Source organism: Cebus imitator, unplaced genomic scaffold (assembly GCF_001604975.1).
Source record: "Cebus imitator isolate Cc_AM_T3 unplaced genomic scaffold, Cebus_imitator-1.0 Scaffold494, whole genome shotgun sequence".
Lineage (NCBI taxonomy): Eukaryota > Metazoa > Chordata > Mammalia > Primates > Cebidae > Cebus > Cebus imitator.
The window spans coordinates 189980-215391 of NW_016107809.1; the positions used below are offsets into that span (position 1 = coordinate 189980).

The following is a 25412-nucleotide window of genomic DNA, read 5'->3' on the forward strand; positions in this document are numbered from 1 at the left end:
TGGAGAGCAGGGGCGTGATCTCAGCTTACTGCAACCTCCACCACCTGGGTTCAAGGGATTCTCCTGCCTCAGCCTCCCAAGTAGCTGGGATTACAGGTGCCTGATACCACGCTCAACTAACTTTGTATTTTTTTTTTTCTTTTTTTTTAAAGTAGAAACAAGGTTTCACCATGTTGGCCAGGCTGGTCTTGAACTTCTGACCTCAAGTGATCTGCCCACCTCAGCCTCCCAAAGTGCTGAGATTACAGGTGTGAGCCAACATGCCCGACATTTTTTTTTTTATTTTATTTTTATAGAGACATGTTAGCCAGGCTAGTCTTAAACTCCTGGGCTCAAGCAATCCTCCCGCCTTAGCCTCCCAAAGTGCTTGGATTACAGGCATCAGCTACCATGCCCAATCTATGCTTTATTTTTCTGATGACACTGAAAAAGAATAATTATCAAATTGTAACAATCTTATAGAGAGATGAAATAATTTAACATTTTGAATTATTTTTAAACCAATTCTGGTCCAAATTCATTGAAAACACTTTCCATTTACCTTTGTGAAGATTCAGGTCAAAATGCAATGTTTTAATATTCTCTTCAGATGAATTTTCATTTATTAAATGTTCAAAGGACTGAAAATCTATACCTCACACACAATGTCTGCCAAAATTTAAAAAAAGAAAAAAAATGTAAAGCCATTACTAAGAGTTGGGTAGTACACAGTCAGTGACTAGAAAAACACTCTCCTCAATAAAGCCCTAGAAATTGTTGGGTTGTTATCTATCACAGTTACTATGTTTATAAATCATGTGGGTTCTCTCAGATTTCATATAAGCACAATTTTCAGGGGAATCTAAAGGAAGATACTCTATCACATAAATCATGAACTCCCACAACTGGCACCAAACTAGATGATCTGCTTAATACTTCACATGGACTATAAACTCCTGGATTGCACAGACTGCATCATATGCCTCTTTGTAACCTACACAACATCTAATGTAGTCTTTTGCACATAGTATCTACTAACTGAGTTGACTAGCCTTAGTTCACACTCGATCTTGTAATCCAAAAAGTCAGTGGAGGTTTTTTAACAGAAAGGTGAGCTGAAATAGCTTCTTCAGATAAATCTCAATAGATTATCCCAAGCTAAGAAAGGTAAAGTCTAGTTTGAAGTGAAAGAAACCCTGCCTGATACTTGAATATTTCTTCACAGATTAAAAAAGCTATTTATGTGAGTACTCTCACTTGAGTCTAAAAAAACTTATAATGAATATTAAATATTTCATCCTGCATCTTACCAAGAAGAAACAAATTTAGAGAGGTGAAATGACTTCTCCAATTTCATAAGGATCTCTCTATTCAGTAAGTTAGGAGGATTAGGAAAATAAGAAACTAGTACTGTAGAAAAGAGGCACAGACAAGTACCTTCAAATATTATAGCCACCAAGCACATTAAGAAACCAAAGAAACCGGCTGTCAGATAACAGCAAAGTCCTTTTGAAATAGTTTACAAAAAAACAGAAATTAAACCCCAGAGTTCAGGAATAGCTATTATTTTACCACCATTCTCTATCTAGATAGATATTTTATCTTAGGGTGATTCTTACAAAATGTAACCCATCCTAATATATAAATAAACTCATGGCAGAGTTTAACATTACATACTGAAGAGATATCAAAACAATGAAGTGCTAGCAAAGAACATACTGCAAAAGAACTTAAGAGGAAAAAAGAAATCCAAATATAGAAGCATCAAAAAGAATACTCAGGAATAAATTTAACAAATGAATGAAAGACTTATATACTCAAAACTCTAAAACCTCATAGAAAGATGTAAATAAAGGAAAAGATAATACATAATCATGGATTGGAAGACTTAATACTGTTAAGATGACAATATTCCCAAAATTGATCTACATATCCACTAAATCCTGTTGAAGCTGCAGCTATCTTTTTTTTTGTTTGTTTTTGAGATGGAGTCTCGCTCAGCCACCCAGGCTGTGCAATGGTGCATTTTCAATTCACTGCAACCTCTGCCTCTCAAGTTCAAGAGATTCTCCAGCCTCAGCCTCCCAGGTAGCTGCGATTACAGGCACCCAGTACCATGTCTGGCTAATTTGTTTTGTATTTTTAGTAGAAATGGGGTTTCACCATGTTGGCCAGACTGGTCTCAAACTCCTGACCTCAGGTGATCCTCCTGCCTCAGCCCATCTCTACTAGAAATACAAAAGTTAGCCAGGCATGGTGGCACACACCTGTAATATCAGCTACTTGGGAGGCTGAGGCAGGAGAATCACTTGAACCCAGGAGGTGGAAGTTGCAGTGAGCCAAGATCATGCCATTGAATTCCAGCCTGGATGACAAGCGCAAAACCCCATCTTGAAAAACAAACGAAAAAGAAATGAGCTATCATGCCACAGAGTTATGCAGGCACCTTAAATGCCTATTTCTAAATTAAAAAAGCAAAAACAAAAAGGCTAATATACTGTATGATTCCAAGAAAAGGCAACACTATGGAAATAGTAAAAAGATGAATGGTTACCAAGTGTTTGGGGGAAGGGAAAAATAAATAGGTACAGTTCAGGAAATTTTTAGTGCAGTATTTTGTATGATACTATAATGGTAGATACATACCCTCATACAACTGTCAAAACCCATAGACTGTACAACACAAAGAGTGAACCATAAGGCAAAATCTGAACTTTAGTTATTAATAAATATTGGCTTACTAATTGTAACAAATGTACTACACTAAGGCAAGACATCAGTAATACTGGAAACTTGGGAGATGGGGCTGGAATTAGTGTATATATGGGAATTCTCTGTACTTTCACTGACTTTTCTGTAAGACTAGAACAGTTCAAAAAATAAAAGTCTAATAATGTTTTTAAGTAGAAAAAAATTTTTTTAATTTAATGGTCAAAGGATTTCAACAGGCATTTCTCCCCAAAAAGACATAAAAACCACCAATAAGCATATGAAAAGATGAAGAACAGCAGAAAATGCAAATTAAGATGACAATGAGATACCATTTCACACCCACAAGGATGGGTATAATAAAAAACTAGATAATAACAAGTGTGATCAAAGTTGCAGAAAAATTGCAATGCTCATACATTGCTGTGGGATTCCAAAATGGTACAGCTGCTTTAGAAAATAGGTTGATACTTCTTCAAAATGTTAATCACTAAGTCACTTCATGGCCCTGTGATTCCATTCCTAGAAATATACTCAAGAGAAATGAAAACCTATTTCCCCATATAAACTTGTACACAAATATTCATAGTAGCATCATTCATAACAGCCAAAAAATATAAACAACCTAAACGTTCATCAGCTGATGAACAGATAAACCATGTGTGGAATGTCCATACAAGGGAATATTATTCAGCCATAAAAGAAATGAAGTACTGAGACATGCTACAACAGGAACTAACTTCAAAAATATTATTCTAAGTGAAAGAAGCCAGACACAAAAGATCATACATTCTGTGATTCCATTTTTTGAAACGTCCTGGATGGGCAAATCCATGGACAGGTAACAGATCAGTAGTTCCCAGGGCCTAGGGGAAAGAAAGAATACAGAGTGACTGTACCCATTAGGGTACAGAGTTTCCTTTTGAGATGAAAATATTCTGGAATTAGCGGTGATAGCTGCCTAACTCTGTGACTACACTAAAACCAATGAGTTATACCCTTTAAACGGGCAAATATATATCACATTAATTGTATGTCAATAAGGTTGTTATAAATAAATACATGAAGTAGCTGATTACTCAAAAAAAAAAAAAAAAAAAAAAAAAAAAAAAAAAAAAAAAAAAAAAAAAAAAAAAAAAAAAAAGGTAGGTTTCAGTAAAACTAGTCAAAAGGGTAACTTTAACTCTTGATATTCAATACCGCTTTTGACCTTACCTCAGATATATGGGAATTTGAAACAGTATAAACATGAAATAATTGTAAACTCAAAAAAAAGTGAGAAAACATAAAAAGCACATTATGCCTTATATCAAGTTTTATTTCTCTTTCTCTCAAGCCATTCAAGACACTGAAAGCCAGAAAGAAGAAATTCAAGACCACAAATATCATGCCTCCATTTTTTTCTCAGTGGAATAATCAAGTAGGCAATAAAACTACATATAATTTGTAACAGCAAAATCCACACAGCTCTTCCACATCAATCTTTACAAAGTCCCTGAAAATTCCATTAAATTTTTTAAAATGTATTTTATCTATCACCCTACCTAGGCATCTGGGGAAGTATAAAAGTAGCATAAAACAGTCTGTATCCTTAAGAAACTTTGTATGGCAAACATGAAAACCTGCCTCTCAGGTTTCTCACTGCAAGGAACATTATTAGCAATGGTCCCAGCTGCTGACCTATCAAATCCATTCTCCTGGCAAAGCTTCCCAGCCTATATGACTGAGAACGGTAGGCATACTTAATGGAGACCTTTTCCCAGGAAAAACTGAGCTTCTCTGACTTGGAAACTTTGGTTTGAGGACTCCCATTGCTATGCCGTTACTTTCTTAGAGCTGTACTGGCAACGTAACACTTTTCCTATTCAACTTGTAGCTGTCCTTCCCTTTTCTTCCACCTAGTTTTAGCCACCACTTGAAAAATACAAACTGCCATGACCCAAAGAACAGTGCTACACATAGCACAAATAAAGATCACTATTTCTTTCAAGTTGTCAGTTTTATTAGCAAATAGATTTTTCAGAAATGACTTAAATGGCTATGTAAAATACTAATAATTAGGTGCCTGATAATAGGATTACCAAATTGAAAGGAAGTAAAACAAGGGGAAAAAATATCACACGAATAGCAGTGTGTAGTAACTTAGAACCTTAAGAATAAAAACAAAGAGCTTAGTTTATAAGAAGTTTTAAAACTCAGAAAATGTCCTCATAATACTTATTTGATTAACACAACACTGAAGAAGTCTGAGAAAAACGAAAAATAAAAGAATGCACAAATACATAAAATAGCTCCCCAAAAAATCACAATGTTAAAACACCTGGAGCAAACAGGCTATATTAGAAAGCAAACTGACTGAATATTATCATATTTATATGATGTATTACATTTAGGTCAAAGGAAAAAAACCATAAAACTTATATGAAAATCAATGTCTAATCATAATAAAAACTGTTCACCTAAGAATAGAAACAAAACAACAAAAACACTTCAGCTCACAAGCAACATTTTAAACTCAGGTTTCAAGGTAAGCTAGAAAATTAGAAAAGCAACACAGTAAAGTACCCTAATAAAGGGCATCAGCACATTAAACGCATCTAGAAGATGCCTCAAGTTCAAAAAAAATGGAGGAGGCAGTGTTCAAATGGTTAAAACAAAATATATTTACATGGAGGAAGACTTCTTCCTCACTACAAATACTAAATTAAATGTCTTTATTTAGACCTCCCAGTCCTAAAAAGAAAAAAATTTTCGTTTAAAAGATTTAAGAAACACTGCAGTATGAGCAGTCCATTAAATCTAAAAATAAGACAATAAAGAGTTAGAACTGTTACCATTATTTAACCATTGTCCTCAGGTCCTGTTCAATGAAATTTAAAAAAATAAGAAAAGGGAAAAAAATGCAAACTTATTACTTGTAATTGAAATGGTTGCTTATAAAAGCAAAGGCAATCAACTGTAATGGTAGGAGTTTAGTAAACTGGAATATAAGATTACTAACTCAACTTTCTTTAAATATTAATAGTGAGTAAAGTGAAAATACAACTTTTAAGTTCCATGCATAAGAACAAAAAAAATATTACTAAACGTATCTAGATAAAATAAGAAAAGTTTAAAACCTACATAAGTAACTATAAAGTTTTATATCATAAACTGGATTAAATGGAGACAATTATCACATTTCTGGATAGGAAGGCTGGATATTATAAATTTACACATTCTGCCCAGCTTCTCTGCAAATTTTACACAATTTTGATAAAAAAGTAAAGTTTGTTTTTGTTTTGTTAGGGTTGCAGGAAAAACATCATAGGCTGATGATATTTGATACACGGATTTTTTAAGAGATAAAACAAGAAACACTCAAAATATGCTGTTAGTTCTCATCATTAGAGAAGCCAAAATGGACATCATCATAAGCCAAAATGGACAAGTCAGTGGAAAAGAAAAGGAAACCCAGAAGAAAATCCAACGTATATATGATAATGTAATATGATTTTTTAAATGGCATTTGCCCATCAGTGAGAAAAGGATAAAGTTTATAAAAATGATTTCTGAAACAAATGACCTACTACTTGGGGAAAGGTTAACTTATATCACTACTTCACACTATGTCCCAAAATATAACCCCAGAAAGATTAAAGAAATGTGTGAAAATAAAATTCCTAGAGGAAAAAGAAATGATTGATAAGCAAGATAGAACAGGACCTTTCTCAGCATTATACCAAAGCCCAAATCAACATCTGAAGAACAAAAGGTACCACAAGCAAAGTCAACACAAACTGAAATTACTTTTTTCTCTCTTTGAGATGATGATAGATGGTTCATATTCTTGTGGAGGCAGCTTCTAGGATGAGCCTAAATGATACCTGCCTTCTGGTATTCACACCCTTGTTTAATCACCTCACCCTTCCAATATTAGGTTAGAAAAAAATTTTGGTTTCTGTCTTGGGCTTACTATTTTTCCATTGGATCCCTTGCCATGTGGGAAGCTAAATGGTTATGACCTCGAAAAGCCCAGTGGACAGGCCCATGTGGCAAGGGACCAAAGTCTGCCAACAATCACATGGTATGCTTGGGGACAGATATTTCCTCCTTCAAACAAACCTTCAGATGAGACTGCGGTCCCGGCTCACGCCTGGATTACAGTCTGGTGAGAGGCCCTGGGCCAGAGGTTCCTAGCAAAGCCATGCCTGAAGTTCCAATGCACAGAAGCACTAAGATAATAAAATCTTTGTTGCTTTACACCATTAAGTTTTCTGGGTAATGTGTTATATAACAATATATAACTAATGTAATCCTTAACAAATGGGTGTTAACAACTGAGTAAGGAAGACGCATATTCTAAAAGGGGTAAAAAAAAGTCATGGCATGTAAAATGATGTTGTAAATTAAAATAATTTTTCAGGGCCAGGCATGGTGATTCAGACCATAATCCCGAATCAACTTAGGCCAGGAACTTGAGACCAACCTGGGCAATGTAGTAAGATGCATCTCTACAAAAAATTTAAAAAAGAAAAATGATTTTCCACCAACAGAATTGAAAAACATAAAAATACCCCTAATATCTAAAGACTACACAGGAAATGGCCATTACTCATATTCAAATAATGTACATTTAAATGCATGAAATCTGACCAGAAGGCACCCTGTATCAAGATTTAAAGTGCTCTCCTACTGTTCAACCCTAGAATCCTACTTTTAAAAACTGTATTCTGATACAGTAAATAAATACAATGTTGGTAGGGAAAAAAATCTTCAATAGCTATCAATTGAACAATGGCTAATTGGGGCATATCCACACAATAAAATATAATGCAACCGTTAGAGAATAAAATAAAACTAATCTCTCTCTTAAGGGAGAAAAAGGGTGTGGTTTAAATACTTTGATAGAAAAAGGTATGATGCTGTGAGAATCTGATACTATGATACAGAAAGAGGATGAATACTGTGAAAGAAAGACACAAGGGGTAAAGGGGTTTAACACAGTGAGGATAAAATGTAGTAAGTTACTGGAGAGTCTGTCTAGATTCGAATCCTTGCCCATCTATCCACTTGCCAACTGTGTGACCCTGGACAAGCTAATTTAAAATCTCTTTGTACTCAGGTTTCCTTATCCAAATCACAACAATATCAATCACACAGTACTAATGGTAAGAATTATGTAAAACTACTCATATAAAAAATACATATAATAAGGATAAGTATTTGCTATCATCATTAACTACTAATCAAAAATGGAATGTGTGGGTATTTAGGAGACAAATATTTTTAAAATGGAGACCCTGTGATAAAAAATATGGAATTTCCTAGTTTGTGGACAATAAGGGCTCAAGGAATTTGGAACAGCAAGATCTACATGGCTGATTGGAATCATCTGAGAAGTTTCATACACGAAGAATTTGACCTGAGTTTTCATAAATGCACAGAATTTAGATAGCAGGAGAATGGGAGTAATAGAAAAGCTCAATAAAAGCACAGTGGGCATAGAGAAGAACACATTTCAAGGACAGTGACACAAAAAGTTTGGAAAGTAGAGTATTCGGAGAAAAGGGAAGACTACGGAAGTTTCTGAGTACACAAGTAAATTAGGCAGGTTTTACTTTCTAGACTATGAAGAACCATGGAAGATTTATAGGCAGGAAAAAAACAACATGACCAATGAGAACTTTGGGAGTATTCTAGTCTTAGTATGCAGAAGAGGTTAGAAAGGAGAAGACTAAGCTAGATGTTTGTAAGTTATTAAGCCAAATAATGGCAGAATCTGACTAGAATAGCACTAAAGGGAAAGAAAAAGAGACACGGCAACAAAGGAGTATTGGTAAAAAGAAAATCAAGGTTAACAATGACTGGATATTAGGGATGAGCAAATGGAACAGTCTGGGTAACAGTGAATGATAAAACCATTAAAAGGAAAAAGCAAATCCAAAGTTCTGGGAACCAGAAGGAAAGATTTCCATTTAGTCTTAAAAGTTAAGTCATGGGACGGGCACAGTGACTCATGCCCCAGCATTTTGGGAGGCTGAGATGGGTGGATCACGAGGTCAGGAGTTGAGACCAGCCTGATCAACATGGTGAAACCCAATCTCTACTAAAAATACAAAAATTAGCCGAGCGTGGTGGCACATGGCTGTAATCCCAGCTACTGGATTCTGCCCCAGCTACTTAGGGAGGAGGCTGAGGCAGGGGAATCGCTTGAACCTGGGAGACGGAGGTTGCAATAAGCTGAGATGGCATCACTGTACTCTAGCCTGGGCGACAGAGCGAGACTCTGTCTCAAAAAATAAAAAATAAATTTAAAAAAGTTTAGTCATGGTTACATAAGATGGCTTGCCAATCTGGGATAACAGTACAACATTCAGCTATCAAGATCCAGTGGGCATTTGACAACATGAGACTAGTACTTGGGGGAAGAGGCGAGAATTGGAAACAAAAACTATTGAATTTTTAAAAACTCTTTAGAATGTTCTAGACATTTACAGCAGATGGACACTACAAAGTGTGTTATACCAGAGCAGTGATTACTTCTTATTGTTATAGCCCTTCATGTTTAACATAGGTCTTAGCACATAGGAGGCAATCAGTAAAATGTTGCAGAGGTGGGAGGAGTAGGAAAGTGGGCAATGCTGCATAGGCTTAACTACTACAGCCAGTGTCTTCTAAATCTCTCTGCTATACCACAACATAGAGATGACATCTGAGCTTCCATGCACAGGTTCCCCTAACGAGGTACAAAAAATGAAAATAAGTGGCAAGAACTGAACTTTGGGATTGCCAGTGTCTAAAGGCAGAAGGACAAGGGGAAAAAAAAAAAAAAAAGGAAGATACCAAAAAAATAGTTATGAGAAAAATGGATAGTGTTATAATATGGTTTGGATGTTTATCCCTTTCCAAACCTCATGGTGAAATGTAACCACCAATGTTGGAAATGGAACCTGGTGGGAAGTATTGGATCATGGGGGTCAACCCCTCACAAATGGTTTGGCACCTTTGGTCATGAGTGAGTTCCTGCTTAGTTAGTTCACAGGAGATCTGGTTGTTTAAGAGAATCTGGGGACAGGCATGGTGGCTCATGCCTGTAATCCCAGCACTTTAGGAGGCTGAGACAGGTGAATTGCCTGAGCTCAGGAGCTTGAGACCAGCTTGCACAACATGGCAAAACCCCATTTCTACAAAATAATAACAACAGTAATAATAATAATAAAGTCTGGATCTCCCCCTTCACTCTCTGGCTCAGCTCTTGCCATGTGATGCACCCACTCATCCTTCATGTTCTGCCCATGATTAGAAGCTTCCTCAGATCATTACTAGAAGCAGATGTCTGTACCACACTTTCTGTACAGCCTGCAGAATTGAGAGTCAATTAGACCTCTTTTCTTTATAAACTACTCAATATCAGGTATTCCTTTATAGAGACACAAAAACAGACTAACACAAGTTGCATCATGGAATAAAAATTTTTATTCAAAAAAAGAAGCATAGTCAACTATATCAAATGCTTATATGCTACAGGCAGTGTTCCTCTGGTCTACACCAAACAGTAAATGGGCGGGGACAGGTGACTTTTTAATGTATAAATTAAGAAGAAATTTTAACTTACTTTTCACAAGATTATAAATATACGTATCATTCATAATGATTACAAAAGTAATACTGCAATCTTCAGTGAATTTTATCTCTACAAAATACATGACCAGAAATAAAGTCACTATAACGTTTGAGCTGAACAAAAATGCACACAATAGAAGAAATCTGAAGCAAAAAGATGCAATCAAAAAAATAATCATAGTACATGTATTACGACAGCAACAAAATACATTAAATGTCAGAGGTTTTACCTTAAATCTCTTGTCCTGCAATACTTTCTTGATGGCAACCAGTTCTCCCGAATCACAAAGTTTGGCTTGATATACCACACCAAATGATCCATTTCCAATCACTTTAGTGTCTGTATAGCTGACTTCTTGCGGCCTGTCTGGACCCTGCCCAGGAGTTGCCACCACTGTGGTCACCTTGCTGCCATCCTTGTCTCCTAAAGGAAGAAAGAATTTTTTTTTTTAAATGACAACTGTAAAGAATTAAATAGAGAAAGCTGCCAAAGTGTACAAGGTAAACTACATTATTTTATTTTGTTTTTTGAGGTGGAATCTCACTCACTCTTGTCACTCAAGCTGGAATGCAGTGGCACAATCTCGGTCACTACAACCTCTCCTTCCCGGGTTCAAGCAAGTCTCCTGCCTCAGCCTCCTAAATAGCTGGGATTACAGGCGCCCACCACCATGCTCAACTAATTTTTGTATTTTTAGTAGAGACGGGGTTTCACCATGTTGGCCAGGCTGGTGTCAAACTCCTGACCTCAGGTGATCCGCCCAGCCTGGCCTCCCAAAGTGCTGGGATTACAGACATGAGCCACCATGCCCAGCCAAGGTAAACTATAATCTTTACTACAAACTAATTTTTAGCTTATCACATATAATTACTTCAATTATTTGTTTAAATTATAATTCATTTTATAAATCCCATGTATTCAGTCATTCCATAGAGCACACACAATGCTTAGCTCCATCCCCATGAGGTAGATAGTTCTGTTCCCATATTATAGGTAATAGGAAGAATGTTAAATTTGCCCACGGTGAAATAGCAAATTGTGAACCCATGAGAGTTTGACCTTATCTATCCAATTCTAAATGGACTTAGTGCTTTCCTCAAGGCCTTATTTTACTTGAAAATAAAATATGTGCAAATAAAAATGTCTAAGTATTCTGACTCTCTTCAGATCATTCTGCATTTGGGAAAGTAAGGCTTTGAGTTTTTGCTTCCCTGAATCTTCTGTTTAGCAAAGCAGAAGACCTCTCAGAGGAAGGTCAGATGGAGAAAAGAATGTTAATTTGGGGTTAAAAGATATAAAACTTAAATAATCCAACCCATTCTGAACTGAGACCCATTTACAAGCAGATTACACACTCCAGGGTCTCTATTCACTGACAGCCCTCTTCTTTCCTTTTCTGCCTTCTCTCACCCCTAGTAGCAATACAAAAGCTCTCTTCAACTGAGGCACAAGAGCCACCTCCTACTTGAAATAGTCCACAGTCACCATCTTCTTCTCTGAATTCTTAAATGATTCTCTGTATTATGCTGCTTAGTATCTGATCTAAAAGAGCTTTACATTGTCCTTTTAGTGACTTCAACATAAATGAAAACGACTAATGTTTCTTCTCTCTTCCCTGACAAATCTAAAACCAATTCTCAGTACAGTGTAAGTCCTTAGGCTCACTTATTAGACTTGTATTTTTTTTCTGTTACTCTTCCATTATAATAATTTTCTTTTTAAAATACTAACTGAATTCATACTAACCTAATAAAAGAAAAGTAACATATTTATGAGTATTTTCCTCTATGAAATATAAATTGCTAGGTAAACGAATATCCAAATGTACTGGTAGCATATGTAACCAATATTTATATCCATGTAAATCACAGAAGTACTAATATAAACAAAAGCCAGTGAATGTCTGAGATCAATTAACACTTTTGTAAAATGGCATTCATGACAGATTCAAAAGCAATGAGGGATGTCTTCATAAGATAACCAGGTGAATTACAGGTAGTCTATATTTATCATGGTCAGCCATCTTTAACATTTATGTCTTTAGGTCCGAGGTAAAACATTCAAATTGGCATGATGTAATCACCTCAAATCCAATACCACTCGTGAAAAGAAAGAAATCTTGTCAACACCACCATTTTTACTTATAGCAGTATTATATATGCTTTAAATAAATACAAACCCCAGCATAAGCCAATACAAAAAAGCAGTTCTCAAAGCTTTCACATGCTCCCATTGAGTCTCACCTTAACAGTAAAATAAATCTTAGGTGCATTTGCTAAAAACCTAGTTCAATCTAATCTGAGTTCTAAATTACCATGCCCCCTCCCCCTAAAAAAATCTATTTAATCTTAACTACAACTTTTCAGATTGACTATATATTTTCTTCCTCATTTGTAAAATAACTTTTCTTTACCTGTATCTTAGCAGTCCTAAAAACAGAATCACAGTCTTCTGAACTTAAACTCTAAATGAAGAGCTCCAGAAATGTATTGAATGCATCCTTACAATCCAATTGTCTCAAGAGAAGATAAAAAGCATAAGGTATTTCAAACATAGTCTGACTCTTCCCTGTGTTATCCAAGTCAAAACCACAACGTCAAAAAAAAGATTTTAAGGACTCTGAATTAATAATTTCACTGAACAAGTTGCTTGAAAAATCTTACAAGCCTAACACAAAACAAAGGCTCATTATTATCTTACAAAGATAAACTAATAGATTTTAAGAGTGGTAGCCAAGTGTGGTGGCACATGCCTGTAGTTCCAGCTACTCAAGAGGCTGAAGTGGGGGGATCTCTTGAGCCTGGGAGGTGGAGGCTGCAGTGCGCCAAGACCTCGCCACTGCATTCTGGCCGAGGTGACAAAGCAAGACCCTGTCTCAAAAATAAATAAATAAATAAAAGGCCAGGCATGGTAGCTCACACCTGTAATCCCAGCACTTTGGGAGGCCAAGGAGGACAGATCACTTGAGGCCAGCAGTATGAGACCAGCCTGGGCAACATGGCAAAACCCCATCTCAACTAAAAATACAAAAATTAGCCAAGCACAGTGATACATGCCTATAATCCTGCTACAAGGGAGGCTGAGGCACAAGAATCCCTTGAACCCAGGAGGAGAAGGCTGCAGTGAGCAGAGATCACACCACTGTACTCTAGTCTGGGCAACATAGCAAGACTGTGTCCAACAACAACAAAAAAGCCTGCTGTATTCCACAATTTTAATTAACTGAAAAACAGAAAACAAAAACTGTCTGGGTACAACTAAAAATTATATATTTTTTTACTGTGTAACCATATTTCAATAAAAGAAACAGGAGCCCCACCTTTGTATTTCCTTGCTCCAGTAAGAGAACTTAAGAAATATAAGCATTTGTGATGACTTTTCCTACTTGCCTCCACAGGTTCTAAAAAAGGTCACATAAAAGGTCTCTTTAAAAAAGGTCACATTTCAAGGGTTCAAGAACTAGCTATGAAAAATATCCATCAGGACCCTGGGAATTGGCATCTCTTCACCCTAGACACTGAGCCTAGAAATGTCTATCCCAACATCGTAATTTGCAAATGGAAAAAAGCACAAATGAGATAATTCTGCTAAAATATTAAAAGCAAAGTGGAAAGGTCCTACAGATACTATAGCTGAAAGAGAATCTTAAGGCCTGTTCATTTTAAGCTGAGATTTGCTGTAGACAAGGACCAATTCTTTCAAACTTTCATACATATAGAGACAAAGTATTTACTATCTTAGCAGTAATTAAAAGATTTACTCTATTCTGTCTAAAACAGAGAAATTGCTAAGAATTATTACAGACTATATTTTCCACTAATATATACTATCTAGATACTAGGAACAATGGCTCTTCAGTCTTTCGATAGACTGCAAGCAACCTAGAACTTTTATTCATTATCAAGTTCTTCAGACCTTTCTATCAGATATGTGAAATAGCAGAGCTGAAAAGAATGGCAGGGCAATATGGGGGATGACTTGGCATGAACATTAGTAGTGCCATGGGTCAGTCAGCAGTTAGCATGCCAACGAAAAGCATGTTACCATTTAGCATTGTAATTAGCCAACTTAGCAGTAAGATAATAACTGTAACTTTGGGAGGCTGAGGCAGGCAGATCACGAGGTCAGGAGATCGAGACCAACATGATGAAACACCGTCCGTCTCTACTAAAAACACAAAAATTACCTGGTCTTGGTGATGCATGCCTGTAATCCCCAACTACTCAGGAAGCTGAGGCAGGAGAATTGTCTGAACCAGGGACTTGGAGGCTGCAGTAAGCGGAGATAGTACTACTGCACTCCAGCCTGGCGACAGAGCGAGACTCTGTCTCAAGAAAAGAAAAAAAGAACTGTATAAAATTATACTGTTTACAAAGAACTACCTCACTCATTGTTTCATCTACGTTAATACCTATAATAGATTAATTTATCATAAAGCTTTAGGTAGCAGAACTCTTCACATGCCTCATGCTGCCTTTGCTATACTTTAAAACCTTCCCACTACCTACTAACTTTGTATTCTTTTGTCCATCTTCTCTTAAAAAATAAGATAATGTTTCTAATAACATAATGTAAAAGGATCAGCTCCAGAGGAATAGGAAGTAAGAGAATAAATCAACCGCCTTTTATAGTTTTCTGGCCTCAACCATGTAATCCTTAATATCAACATCTATTCCCAGAGATACTCTGGCAACATTAGGTTTTGAAATTTATACCAAAGCAAAACCACATGAAAAATGAAACTGTACAACAGTTGATTCTGTGACATCCAAACAACTTAATATTTGCTACTACAAATTGGACCATTTCAGACCACAGCACTGCTTCCAAGAGACCAAAATCCTCAAGAAAACCTAGAAATCACAACAAATCTGCTTAAACAAAAAGTAACCACTTTATGAAACAGTGATTTCCAAACTAATTATATGACACTAGCAATTATAATAAAATTGGTCTTCAAAAAATGCCACTACCTTGAAGGTATAACAGCACAGCAGCAGGAATTAGCTCAGCTTCAGGCCCTCTCTCCTGTCAGAGGACTTCACTCACACTGTACACATTTCCTACATAATTAAAATGAAGCATTAAATCCCTACTCTTTACCACAATAGATAAATCTTAAATACATAAACCACAATAGACTCCTCATGACGCAATGAAAAGATAGTATACAATAGAACAATTACTTTCTATTAAAGACTGTTAAATACAGAATAATTTTCTTTTTTAAGAGACAGGGTCTCTTGTCATCCAGGCTGGAGTGCAATGGCATACTCATAACTCACTCACTGTTAACACTGAACTCCTCAAGCAATCCTCCCACCCCAGCTTCCCAAATAACTAGCATTAGAGGTACAAACCACCACACTTGGCTAATGTTTTTCATTTTTTAATTTTTTGGACAGACAGGGTCTCACTTTGTTGCCCAGGTTGGTCTCTTAACTCCTGGCCTCAAGTGATCCTCCTACCTCAGCCTCCCCAAACCGCTGGGATCATATGTGTGAACCACAGCATCCAGCCTAGATACAATTTTTACAAAGGCCTTGGCAAGTTCAGGCATATCCCAAAATGATACATGCAGCCTAGTTCCCAGTCTCTCAAAAACAAGATTGTTCCCATAAACAACATTTTGTGATATTTTTTGAAGTAATCTCAAGTCACTCCTCCGACCAATCCACCGTGAGATGAACAAATGCAACACTGTGACATGGACCACATCCAAGGTATGGAGGGAGTATCCAAAAGCCAAAAATTCACTTCAAGGATGTTTAAATATTTAGTAGGTGTCTGGCACTGACACTCTATTTGAATGATAAATCTCAAAGCTGAACATACTTTTTTCATTTAAAAAAGGTATTTAACTTGCTGTTTTAAGATTAGTTCTCAAAATCCGGTGCTGACAAAAAGCAACAACTGAGACACTTTGTAACTGAGGAGCTTTTAGAGAATATGTATAAGCTATGTTACCCATACAAACTGAGCAAAGTCTTGCCACAGTCCAGTAAATACTCTGGGGACCTTGCTGCAGAAAGTTAAGTCTGCAATGGCTGCCTCTATAAAAATTTTCCGGCCGGACACGGTGGCTCAAGCCTGTAATCCCAGCACTGTGGGAGGCCGAGGCGGGTGGATCACGAGGTCAAGAGATCGAGACCATCCTGGTCAACATGGTGAAACCCCGTCTCTACTAAAAATACAAAAAATTAGCTGGGCATGGTGGCGCGTGCCTGTAATCCCAGCGACTCAGGAGGCTGAGGCAGGAGAATTGCCTGAACCCAGGAGGCGGAGGTTGCGGTGAGCCGAGATCACGCCATTGCACTCCAGCCTGGGTAACAAGAGCGAAACTCCGTCTCAAAAATTTTCCTACGTCTCTACGTAGAAATAACAAAGTTAAAAGTCTACAACAAAAGCCTAGAGAAATCAGCACACCACACATGAATACACAGGAGACAGAAAGCATTTTCATGACATTTTCTGCCTAACAATATTATTAGTAGGGAAAATGGCACTGCCTATTATTATTTCTCTATCATGCAAAGAAATAACACACAGCTATTTTTCAAGGATGTTTACAACAATGACACTCTATTGAAAAATATGATTATATAAATTACTCCAAAGAACTTTATCTTCAGGTATGAATAAGACTGTCAGAAGAGAAAACTCTGGCCACTGTAAATTTTTCAGGCTAGGTTGAAGTTCAAACAATTCTTTATCCAAAGAAACCAGGTTAAAAAAAAAACAACAAAAAACAACTTCTATTAAAACAAGGATGTTAGCCAGGACCTATAATCCCAGCACTTTGGGAGGCCAAGGCAGGTAGATCACCTGAGGTCAGGAGTTCAAGACCAGCCTGGCCAAAATGGCAAAACCCCATCTCTACTAAAACTACAAAAAATTAGCAGGGTGTGGTGGTGGGCACCTGTAATCCCAGCTACTTGGGAGGCTGAGGCAAGAGAACTGCTTGAATCAGGGAGGCGGAGGTTGCAGTGAGCCAAGGTTGCATCTTTGCACTCCCGCCTGGGTGACAGAGCCAGAGACTCTGTCAAATAAAATAAAAATTTAAAAAGTATGTTGGGCCAGACACAGTGGCTCATGCCTGCAATCCCAGCACTTTGCAGGCCAAGGCAGGAGAACTGCTTGAGCTCAAGAGTTTAAAACGAGATTGGACACCAATCTGGTGACAGGAAACCCTGTCTCTATTTATTTTTTTAAAAAATTAAAATTAAATTAATTTAAAAAAACAAAAATGTTCTCCACAAAATAAACTACTAGAAACAAGAAAACAACATAAAAAATAATTAGCAAAGGAAATAAAAACTAGAAAACTGAGCGCCACAGGATCAGAGTCAGAAAATTCAAAAATGAACATATTCTTGTGATGAAAACAGGGACTTTATTTTATGACGCAGAAGTTTAACCAGAGAGTACAACTGCTTATATATGTTGGAACAAATGAAACTATGAAAAAAGAAAAGAAATATCAACCAAGCAGTTGAATCAATCAAAGCAACTCTAATGATCAACAGCAGGATGAAAATTCCAGGACAATTTTTATGTAACCTTGATGTGATAAAAATCATTCTAACAGGGGTCTTTTCCCTTAGATCCCATTCATCTTCACATGATTCTAATCTAAGAGATTAGAAAAAACAAAAGAATTACTAAATTTCCTTTGGCGATCGGAAGCGTAAACAAAAAGAGAGGCAGAGAAAACAAAATTGACAGATGTCACACAAAGGCTGGCTTTTGGAGATGTTTCCTTGTCTATCACTTTTAGAGATGAAAAGGAAAACATATGGTGGCAGAGGATAGAAAGAACAGAAAGACTCCAGAGTCCTTTTCAATCACAGGAAGATATCATGCTACTGAGATTTACAGACATCAATTCTGAAGAATCATAACAGTCCCTTCTTAAAAAAAAAAAAAAAAAAAAAAAAAGCAAATCAAATTTTGTCCTTCAAGGCATAATGAAAAGAATATGGGCTTTGAAGTCATACAAAGGTTTATATCACATGTTCAACCTAATTAATAGCTATAAAATGAAGACAGCTGTTACTTAGGGTTGTGATGATTGAATAGCACAGTTTACATAGCTGCTGTTTTTTAAATGCATGCCACACAGTGGCTGCTTATTAAATTACAATTTCTTTGAACTCTGAATAATTATTAGCAGTGGAAATAGAAAAGAACGTCATTCTGTTTCACTATGCTCTTTTACCACTCACATGTACTCTACCACAGTATTATCACAATGTCCTATAATTATTAAAAATCTGAACCCCTCACTTTACTAAGAGCTCTTAGAAAAGCCAGACACTGGTCGGGCGTGGTGGCTCACACCTGTAATCTCAACACTTTGGGAGGCTGAGGCGGGCAGATCACGAGGTCAGAAGTTCTAGGCCAGCCTGGCCAACATGGTGAAACCCCCATCTCTACTAAAGATACAAAAATTAGCCACGTAGGGTGGCAATGCGCCTGTAATCCCAGCTACTCAGGAGGCTGAAGCAGGAGAATCACTTGAACCTGGGAGGCACAGGTTGCAGTGAACTGAGATCACACCATTGCACTTCAGACTATGCAATAGGGCGCGACTCTGTATCAAAGGAAAAAAGAAAAACCAGACATTTTTGGAATCATTTACATTTCCTGTGTGCACAAGGTTAAGCACAATTCAAGTGCTCAGCAAAGATTTGCTATTGAATTTATAAGAATCATTCAAGCAGAATTGTTAGAATTTGCAAACTGACTACTTTATGTTAAATGTAAGTAGTACTTTTGCTTCTTCCTATGCTTGCCATTGGTCAGATATAAATCCCTGGGGAGAAGGTATATAGAAAAGTCTTTACAAGTAGTAAAACCGAATGGAGGGCTTACTGAAAACATGATGACAACAAGCAGCCAAAACAAATGACTCTATGTGCCACATGTGTATTTATGTATGGATAGGAAATTTACTCTGTTCCTAACCCTAAGCATATTCCTTGAGAACTGTTTACAGTTTGCAAGCACCACTCATAGTGGGCATAAGAATCACCAAGGAGTTTGCTAAAATGAAACCTCTAGAATATAACCTCTAAAAGGTTAGTAGGTCTAAAGTGGGGCTCCAGAAAATGTATTTTTAATAAGCACCCCAAGTGCTTCTTAATGCAGGTCCAGCTACCACACTTGAAGAGCCACAATATACCATTTAATTCCTACAAAAAGCCTGTGACATATTCAGAACACTCATTTAACAAATGAGAAAATTTATGGTGTTCAAAAAAATTTTGATAATTTGCTCAAAGTAATCCTTTCAATAACTCATATCCACAGGATTCAGACCTGTTCATTTACTGCAAAACTCCCGTGCCCTACTACATTACTTTGCTAAGGACCATGTCATAAAGATAAGAGATAGGTGTGTAGGCCCTGAAACCAACTTTTAGTGTTCAGCAAAACCTAAAACTACAAATATCTTACAAAAGGTGCTAAGGCAAGTATCTATTAGCCCCTCAAATTTTTTCTTTGAAATATCCATACTTCTTTCAAGTCAATTTTAATTGACTCAATTTTTTATCCTCTTGATTTTACCTCAAAACCAAATTTTACTTTAAACCAAACAATAAACCTCAAATCGGAATTTTCAACAGTCTGAACTTAAATATTATTTTACTTATAAGCCATAAGCTGGAATCAAGTATATTTTCATTTTCTCTAACTTCACTGAACTGGAATAAAATCAAACCAACCCAAAGTGAATAAATATTTCACTTGGTCTTAAGCCCTCACTTGAAATAATTTCAAGACATATTTTAGAAACAGGTTTGTTTTCCATACACGTTAAAAGGCTTACAGCATTTGCATAAAAAGCTTCAGCTTTTAGGAATTTACATTAGAATTTTAAGTCTTAAACATGATTATCTGCTTGATTTATAAGTTGTCCAAGTTGAAGGACAACTAAGGGTAGACAAGACATTTAAATTTTTCTTCAGAAGGAAGGTTACCAGGTTATCAAAGAATTATTACACTATACATGTATGAAAAGAACAAATGGTAAGTATCTGAACTAAAGAAGTAAATAATTACTTTAAAAAATACAATGACTCACTCACTGATCCAGTCAGTGGTCACATTCTAGGAACATCAACCCTGAGCAGCCAAAAGCAAGCCCGAAAATAGATCTCTCAAGAAGCTGGTATATTTTACTATAGTCTCTAGTGAGAGTAATACCAGATCAGTGCTCTACATATATTTGTTAATCTATTAGGTCTGGTTTTGGCCTACCACACATCCCTTTGATCCTCAATATTGCATTCTGACAACCCAAATGCCCCCAGTGTAACAGCTTACCCATCCCTGCCCTCTCCTGAAATATGCAAAGATATCTGCACTCCTTATTCCAAACTGCTTTTTCCATAACACAGCATACAAATTTACACACATTTTTATATCACTTTAAAGTGGAGATTATTAAAAATTGCTGTTGAATTGAAACAGTAAGGGAAGGGAGAAGTGAGCACAGAATTTATTTTCTCCCAGAAGACTGCTGCTTACTCTAAGTCAGTCCTACATATTTTACCAATTACAATTTAATGACTAATATCCAATCCATGAGAGCAACACTTATGGTTATCACACACTGGTGGAGTCCCATTTTATGACTATGTAGATGGCAGTCTGTAAAATATCTGTTCATTTATAAGTGACAAATTTCTACGGGCTGCCGCTATGCTTTGAAAACTAAAAGTAACCTAAATAAATACCTCTACTTCTTCCTCAGATGACCTAGGACCCTGCAATTACCACCTCAAAAGAGTGAAGTCAATTCAACAGATTGAGAAAATAATGAAGAAAAACTCATATATTTGACAGTCTTCCCTAGGACTAACCATGATCACCAAACCATTATCACCCATTATCATCACAAATTTGTCCAGCACTTTATAGTTTAAAAGCACATTCAGACTAGTATCTCATTTGATACAAGTAACAGTCCTACAAGGGAGGAAGAACTAGTACTAAATCAAGGAAGAGGGAACTGAAACTCAAAAAAAAGGTAAAAATTGCTCAAGGTTATACAGGTGATCACTGAACAATATGGGTTTGAACTGGACAGGTCCACTTATACACAGAATAAAAAGTACAGTATTCGCAGGATGTAAAACCCACATATACAGAGGGCCAACTTTCCACATACAGTGGTTCCATTGGGCCAACTGCAGGACTTGAGTAAGAAGATTCTGATGTGCCCAGTGGTCCTGGAACCAATCCCCCATGTATAACAGCAATGACTGTATAGTTATAGTTTATCTATAGTATTAAAAACTATACTGTAGTCTTACAGTACTCATCCAATTCCTAAGTTTAGTATACTTTCCAATACTTGTAACAGTGGAAGTGAACTGAACAATTTACATTCTAAAATAAATCCATAAAAATAACTCAGTCCAATATCACCACAGATTTTGAGTAAGAGTCTTGACATCTTATAATATAAACTGCAAAAATACCTTTAAATATAAAACTGTGTCATTTTGCTGATATATGAAGCTACCAGAGAGAAAAATCATCTAAAATGAGAGCCAGAAATTCCCCTGAGGAAAATCAAATCAGTGAAGAGATAGCAAACATTTAAACACTTGAACAGATTTATCACAATACTAAGTAATAATACATAGCCTAACAACAGCTGCTATGTTTGTAGGACTAGAAGGAACACTTCCTGATTTTCATTTGGACTGGTTTCTTCTAAATATGAAACATTTTGGAGATTGAAAAAGGAGGCATAGTTTTTCTAATCAACAAACAAACAAAAAAAGAGAATACAAAAACCAAAACCCTCTCATCACACAATAGCTTTAGGCATCTGTTGAATTAGCTAAAGTACAATATTTTACTTTTCATAAATTCAAAAAATGTATCTTCTTGATAATAATTTAATCCATCAAAAATATTCCAAATGTATATCAAACTACTTAAATATTTTTGTTGAGCTGCTGTACCAAGTTATGAAAAAAGCAATACTGAAAACAGTTCATATAAAAATATAAAAGTAGGATTCTACTCCCCATTCCCAGTTCTAAATAGCTTCCAAAGATATCCAAAACCAGTGACCAGTACAAGTACTGCTAACCAAACACCTTTGCTCTCCTCCACTAGAATCATTCAGGTTATACTCTCCCCCATTCCCTTAAACTTGCATTATTTGTATGTCAATGAAATCTACCTCAAGCAATTTCTTTTTCAATACACATCATAGGTTACTCTGTCTTTCATTGTTCTTTCATATCTTTCTTATCTAAGGAAACTACTTCTTTTCTACCATTTTCATTCCACTCAGAAGCTAAAATACAACCTTAACCAAAGCTGGTAAGCTAAAAGATAAAACTTCTGCCCTATAGCAATTTCAAAAGAAAGAAATGCCATCAACCTATCAAGTGCCTGAATGGACGCAGAAAGGCCTGCTAGACTCCGGCAGGTTTCTACGCATGATCTTCCTCTGATTAAATCCCTTTATCAATCACACATATAAGAAAACGTTTCAAAACTAATTCTTACAGGTGTTTGGTTTTGTTTAACTACTATTCTTGCTACATTAGTTTCTATTAGGTGTCACTGTAAATATGTAGACATTTGAGCTAATTATGGCTTCATAAGGCTTTTGTAGGATAGCCTGAGAACCTATTTGCATTTTACATATTTACAAAACTTACTATGGAAAAATATTTTCTAAGTTCCAAAACAATTTATGAACTTTTAGAACACAATCTGTTTATCAGCTAAAGCTTTTCTGTGTAACTAAACAGGAGGAGGATATATGACTAAAACATTACCATTTTAACTGCTATGAAGATAAAGTACCTCCAAACAACTTTACAAGAACCCCTTAAATTAATTAATCTATGTAAAATAAAATAGCAGGTAATTAATTAACTAAGAGTTCTGTCATTAATTCCATTTCTACAAGGACCATGCATTTTCAAATACTGATTAAATTCTAGTTTACAATTTCATTAGTAATGATGGTATGTTTATAGTTAATATAACAAGAAACATGTCTAAGATAAAAATAATATAGGCATACCTTATTTTATTGCGCTTTGCAGAAATTGTTTTTTATAAACTGAAGGTTTACAGCAACCCCATGTTAAGCAAGTCTATCAGTGTCACTTTTCCAATAGCTCGTGCTCATTTCATGTCTATGTCACATTCTACGAAGGTAATTTTTGTAGTATTTCAAACTTTTCACTATCATTAAACCTATTATGGTGATCTGTGATCAATGAGGGCAAACTTAATCGATTAATATTAATATTATAGTGTGCTCTGACTGCTCCACCAAGCAGCTGCTTCCTCATCTTTCCCCCTTTCCTCAGGCCTCCTTACAACAATACTGAAATCGGGCCAATTAATAACCCTACAGTGGCCTCGAAGTATTCAAGTGAGAGGAAGAGTCATCTGCCTCTCACTTTAAGTCAAAAGCTAGAGATAATGAAGCTCAGTGAGGAAAATACGTCAAAAGCCCAGACTGGCTAAAAGCTATGCCCCTTGCCCAGATAGGCTGAAAGCTATGCTTTTTGTGCCAAACAGTTAGCCAAGTTGTGAATACAAAGGAAAAGTTCTTTTTTTTTTTTTTTGAGATGGAGTTTAGCTCTTGTTGCCCAGGCTAGAGTGTAATGACATGATCTCTGCTCACTGCAACCTCCACCTCCCAGGTTCAAGGGATTCTCCTGTCTCAGACTCCCCTGTAGCTGGGATTACAGGAATGCACCACCATGCCCAGCTAATTTTGTATTTTTGGTAGAGACGGGGTTTCTCCACGTTGGTCAGGCAGGTCTCAAACTGCCGACCTCAGGGGATCCACTCCTCAGCCTCTCAATGTGCTGGGATTATAGGCATGAGCCACTGCGTCTGGCCAAAGGAAAAGTTCTTGAAGGAAATTAAAAGTGCTACTCCAGTAAGTAGATGAATCATAAGAAAGTAAAACAGCCTTATTGCTGATACGGAGAAAGTTTGAGTAGTTTGGATAGAAGACCAAACCATCCACAACATATCCTTAAGTCAAAGCCTAACCCAGAGCAAGGCCGGAACTCTCTCCAATTCTATGAAGGCTGAGAGAGGTGAGGAAGCTGCCAAGTTTGAAGCTAGCAGAGGAAAGATGCCCTCTCTATACCTTACAGGTACAAGGTAAAGCAGTAAGTGCTGATTCAGAAGCTCCAGCAAGGTATCCAAAAGATTTAACTAAAATCATTGATGAAGATGGCTACACTAAACAACTTCTAGATGCCATTAAGAATATTCATGATTCACAGGAACAGGAACAGGAGTTTGGAAGATGATACCAACACTCCTAGACGATTTTGAGAGTTCAAAACTTCAGTGGAGGAAGTCAGTGCAGATGTGGTAGGAATAGCAAGAGAACCAGAATTAGATCAGAGCCTGAAGATGTGACTGAACTGCTGCAATCATGTGATCAAACAAACTTGAACAGATGAGGAGTTGCTTCTTACCAATGAGCAAAGAAAATGATTTCTTGAGATGCAATGCACTCCTGGTGAAGATGCTGTGACTACCGCCAAAATGAGAGAAAAGGATTTAGGATATAATCTCAGTTGACAAAGCAGCAGCAGGGTTTGAGAGGACTGATTCCAATTTTGAAAGAAGTTCTGCTATAGGTAAAATACTATCATGCCTGGGGTGCTGACTACTGTAGTCCGAGCCATTCAGGAGGCAGAAATAAGATGATCACTTCAGCCTAAGAGTTTGAGTCCTGCCTAGACAACACAGTGAGACACCCATCTCTTTTAAAAACATAAACAAATATAATGCTATCAAACAGTGTCTTGTGCTATACAGACATCTTTTGTGAAAGGAAGAGTCAATTAATCCAGCAAACTTCATGGTTGTCTCATTTTAAACAACTGTCACAGCCCCCTTAACCTTCAGCAACCACCAGCAAAAGATGACAACTTGCTGAAGGCTCAAATGATTATTAGCATTTTTAAACAACAAAGAATGTTTTAATTAAGGTTATTTGTTTAGACATAATGCTATGGCACTTAATAAACTACAGTATAGCACAAACATAACTTTTAAATGCACTAAGAAACAACAAAAAAAAAATTGTGTAACATGCTTT

The 25412-nt window shown here is 36.5% G+C and overlaps 1 protein-coding gene across 5 annotated transcripts in view; it reads right to left on the minus strand.

The window, feature by feature from the left end:
- Positions 1-25412, minus strand: part of GSK3B (glycogen synthase kinase 3 beta) — a 230385-nt gene that overhangs the window by 136814 nt on the left and 68159 nt on the right. For all 5 annotated transcript variants that reach the window (XM_017513514.2, XM_017513518.2, XM_017513520.2 and 2 more), the window contains exon 2: positions 10524-10717. In XM_017513514.2, coding sequence (XP_017369003.1) covers positions 10524-10717 — 194 coding nt within the window. The remainder of the gene's footprint in view (positions 1-10523; positions 10718-25412) is intronic.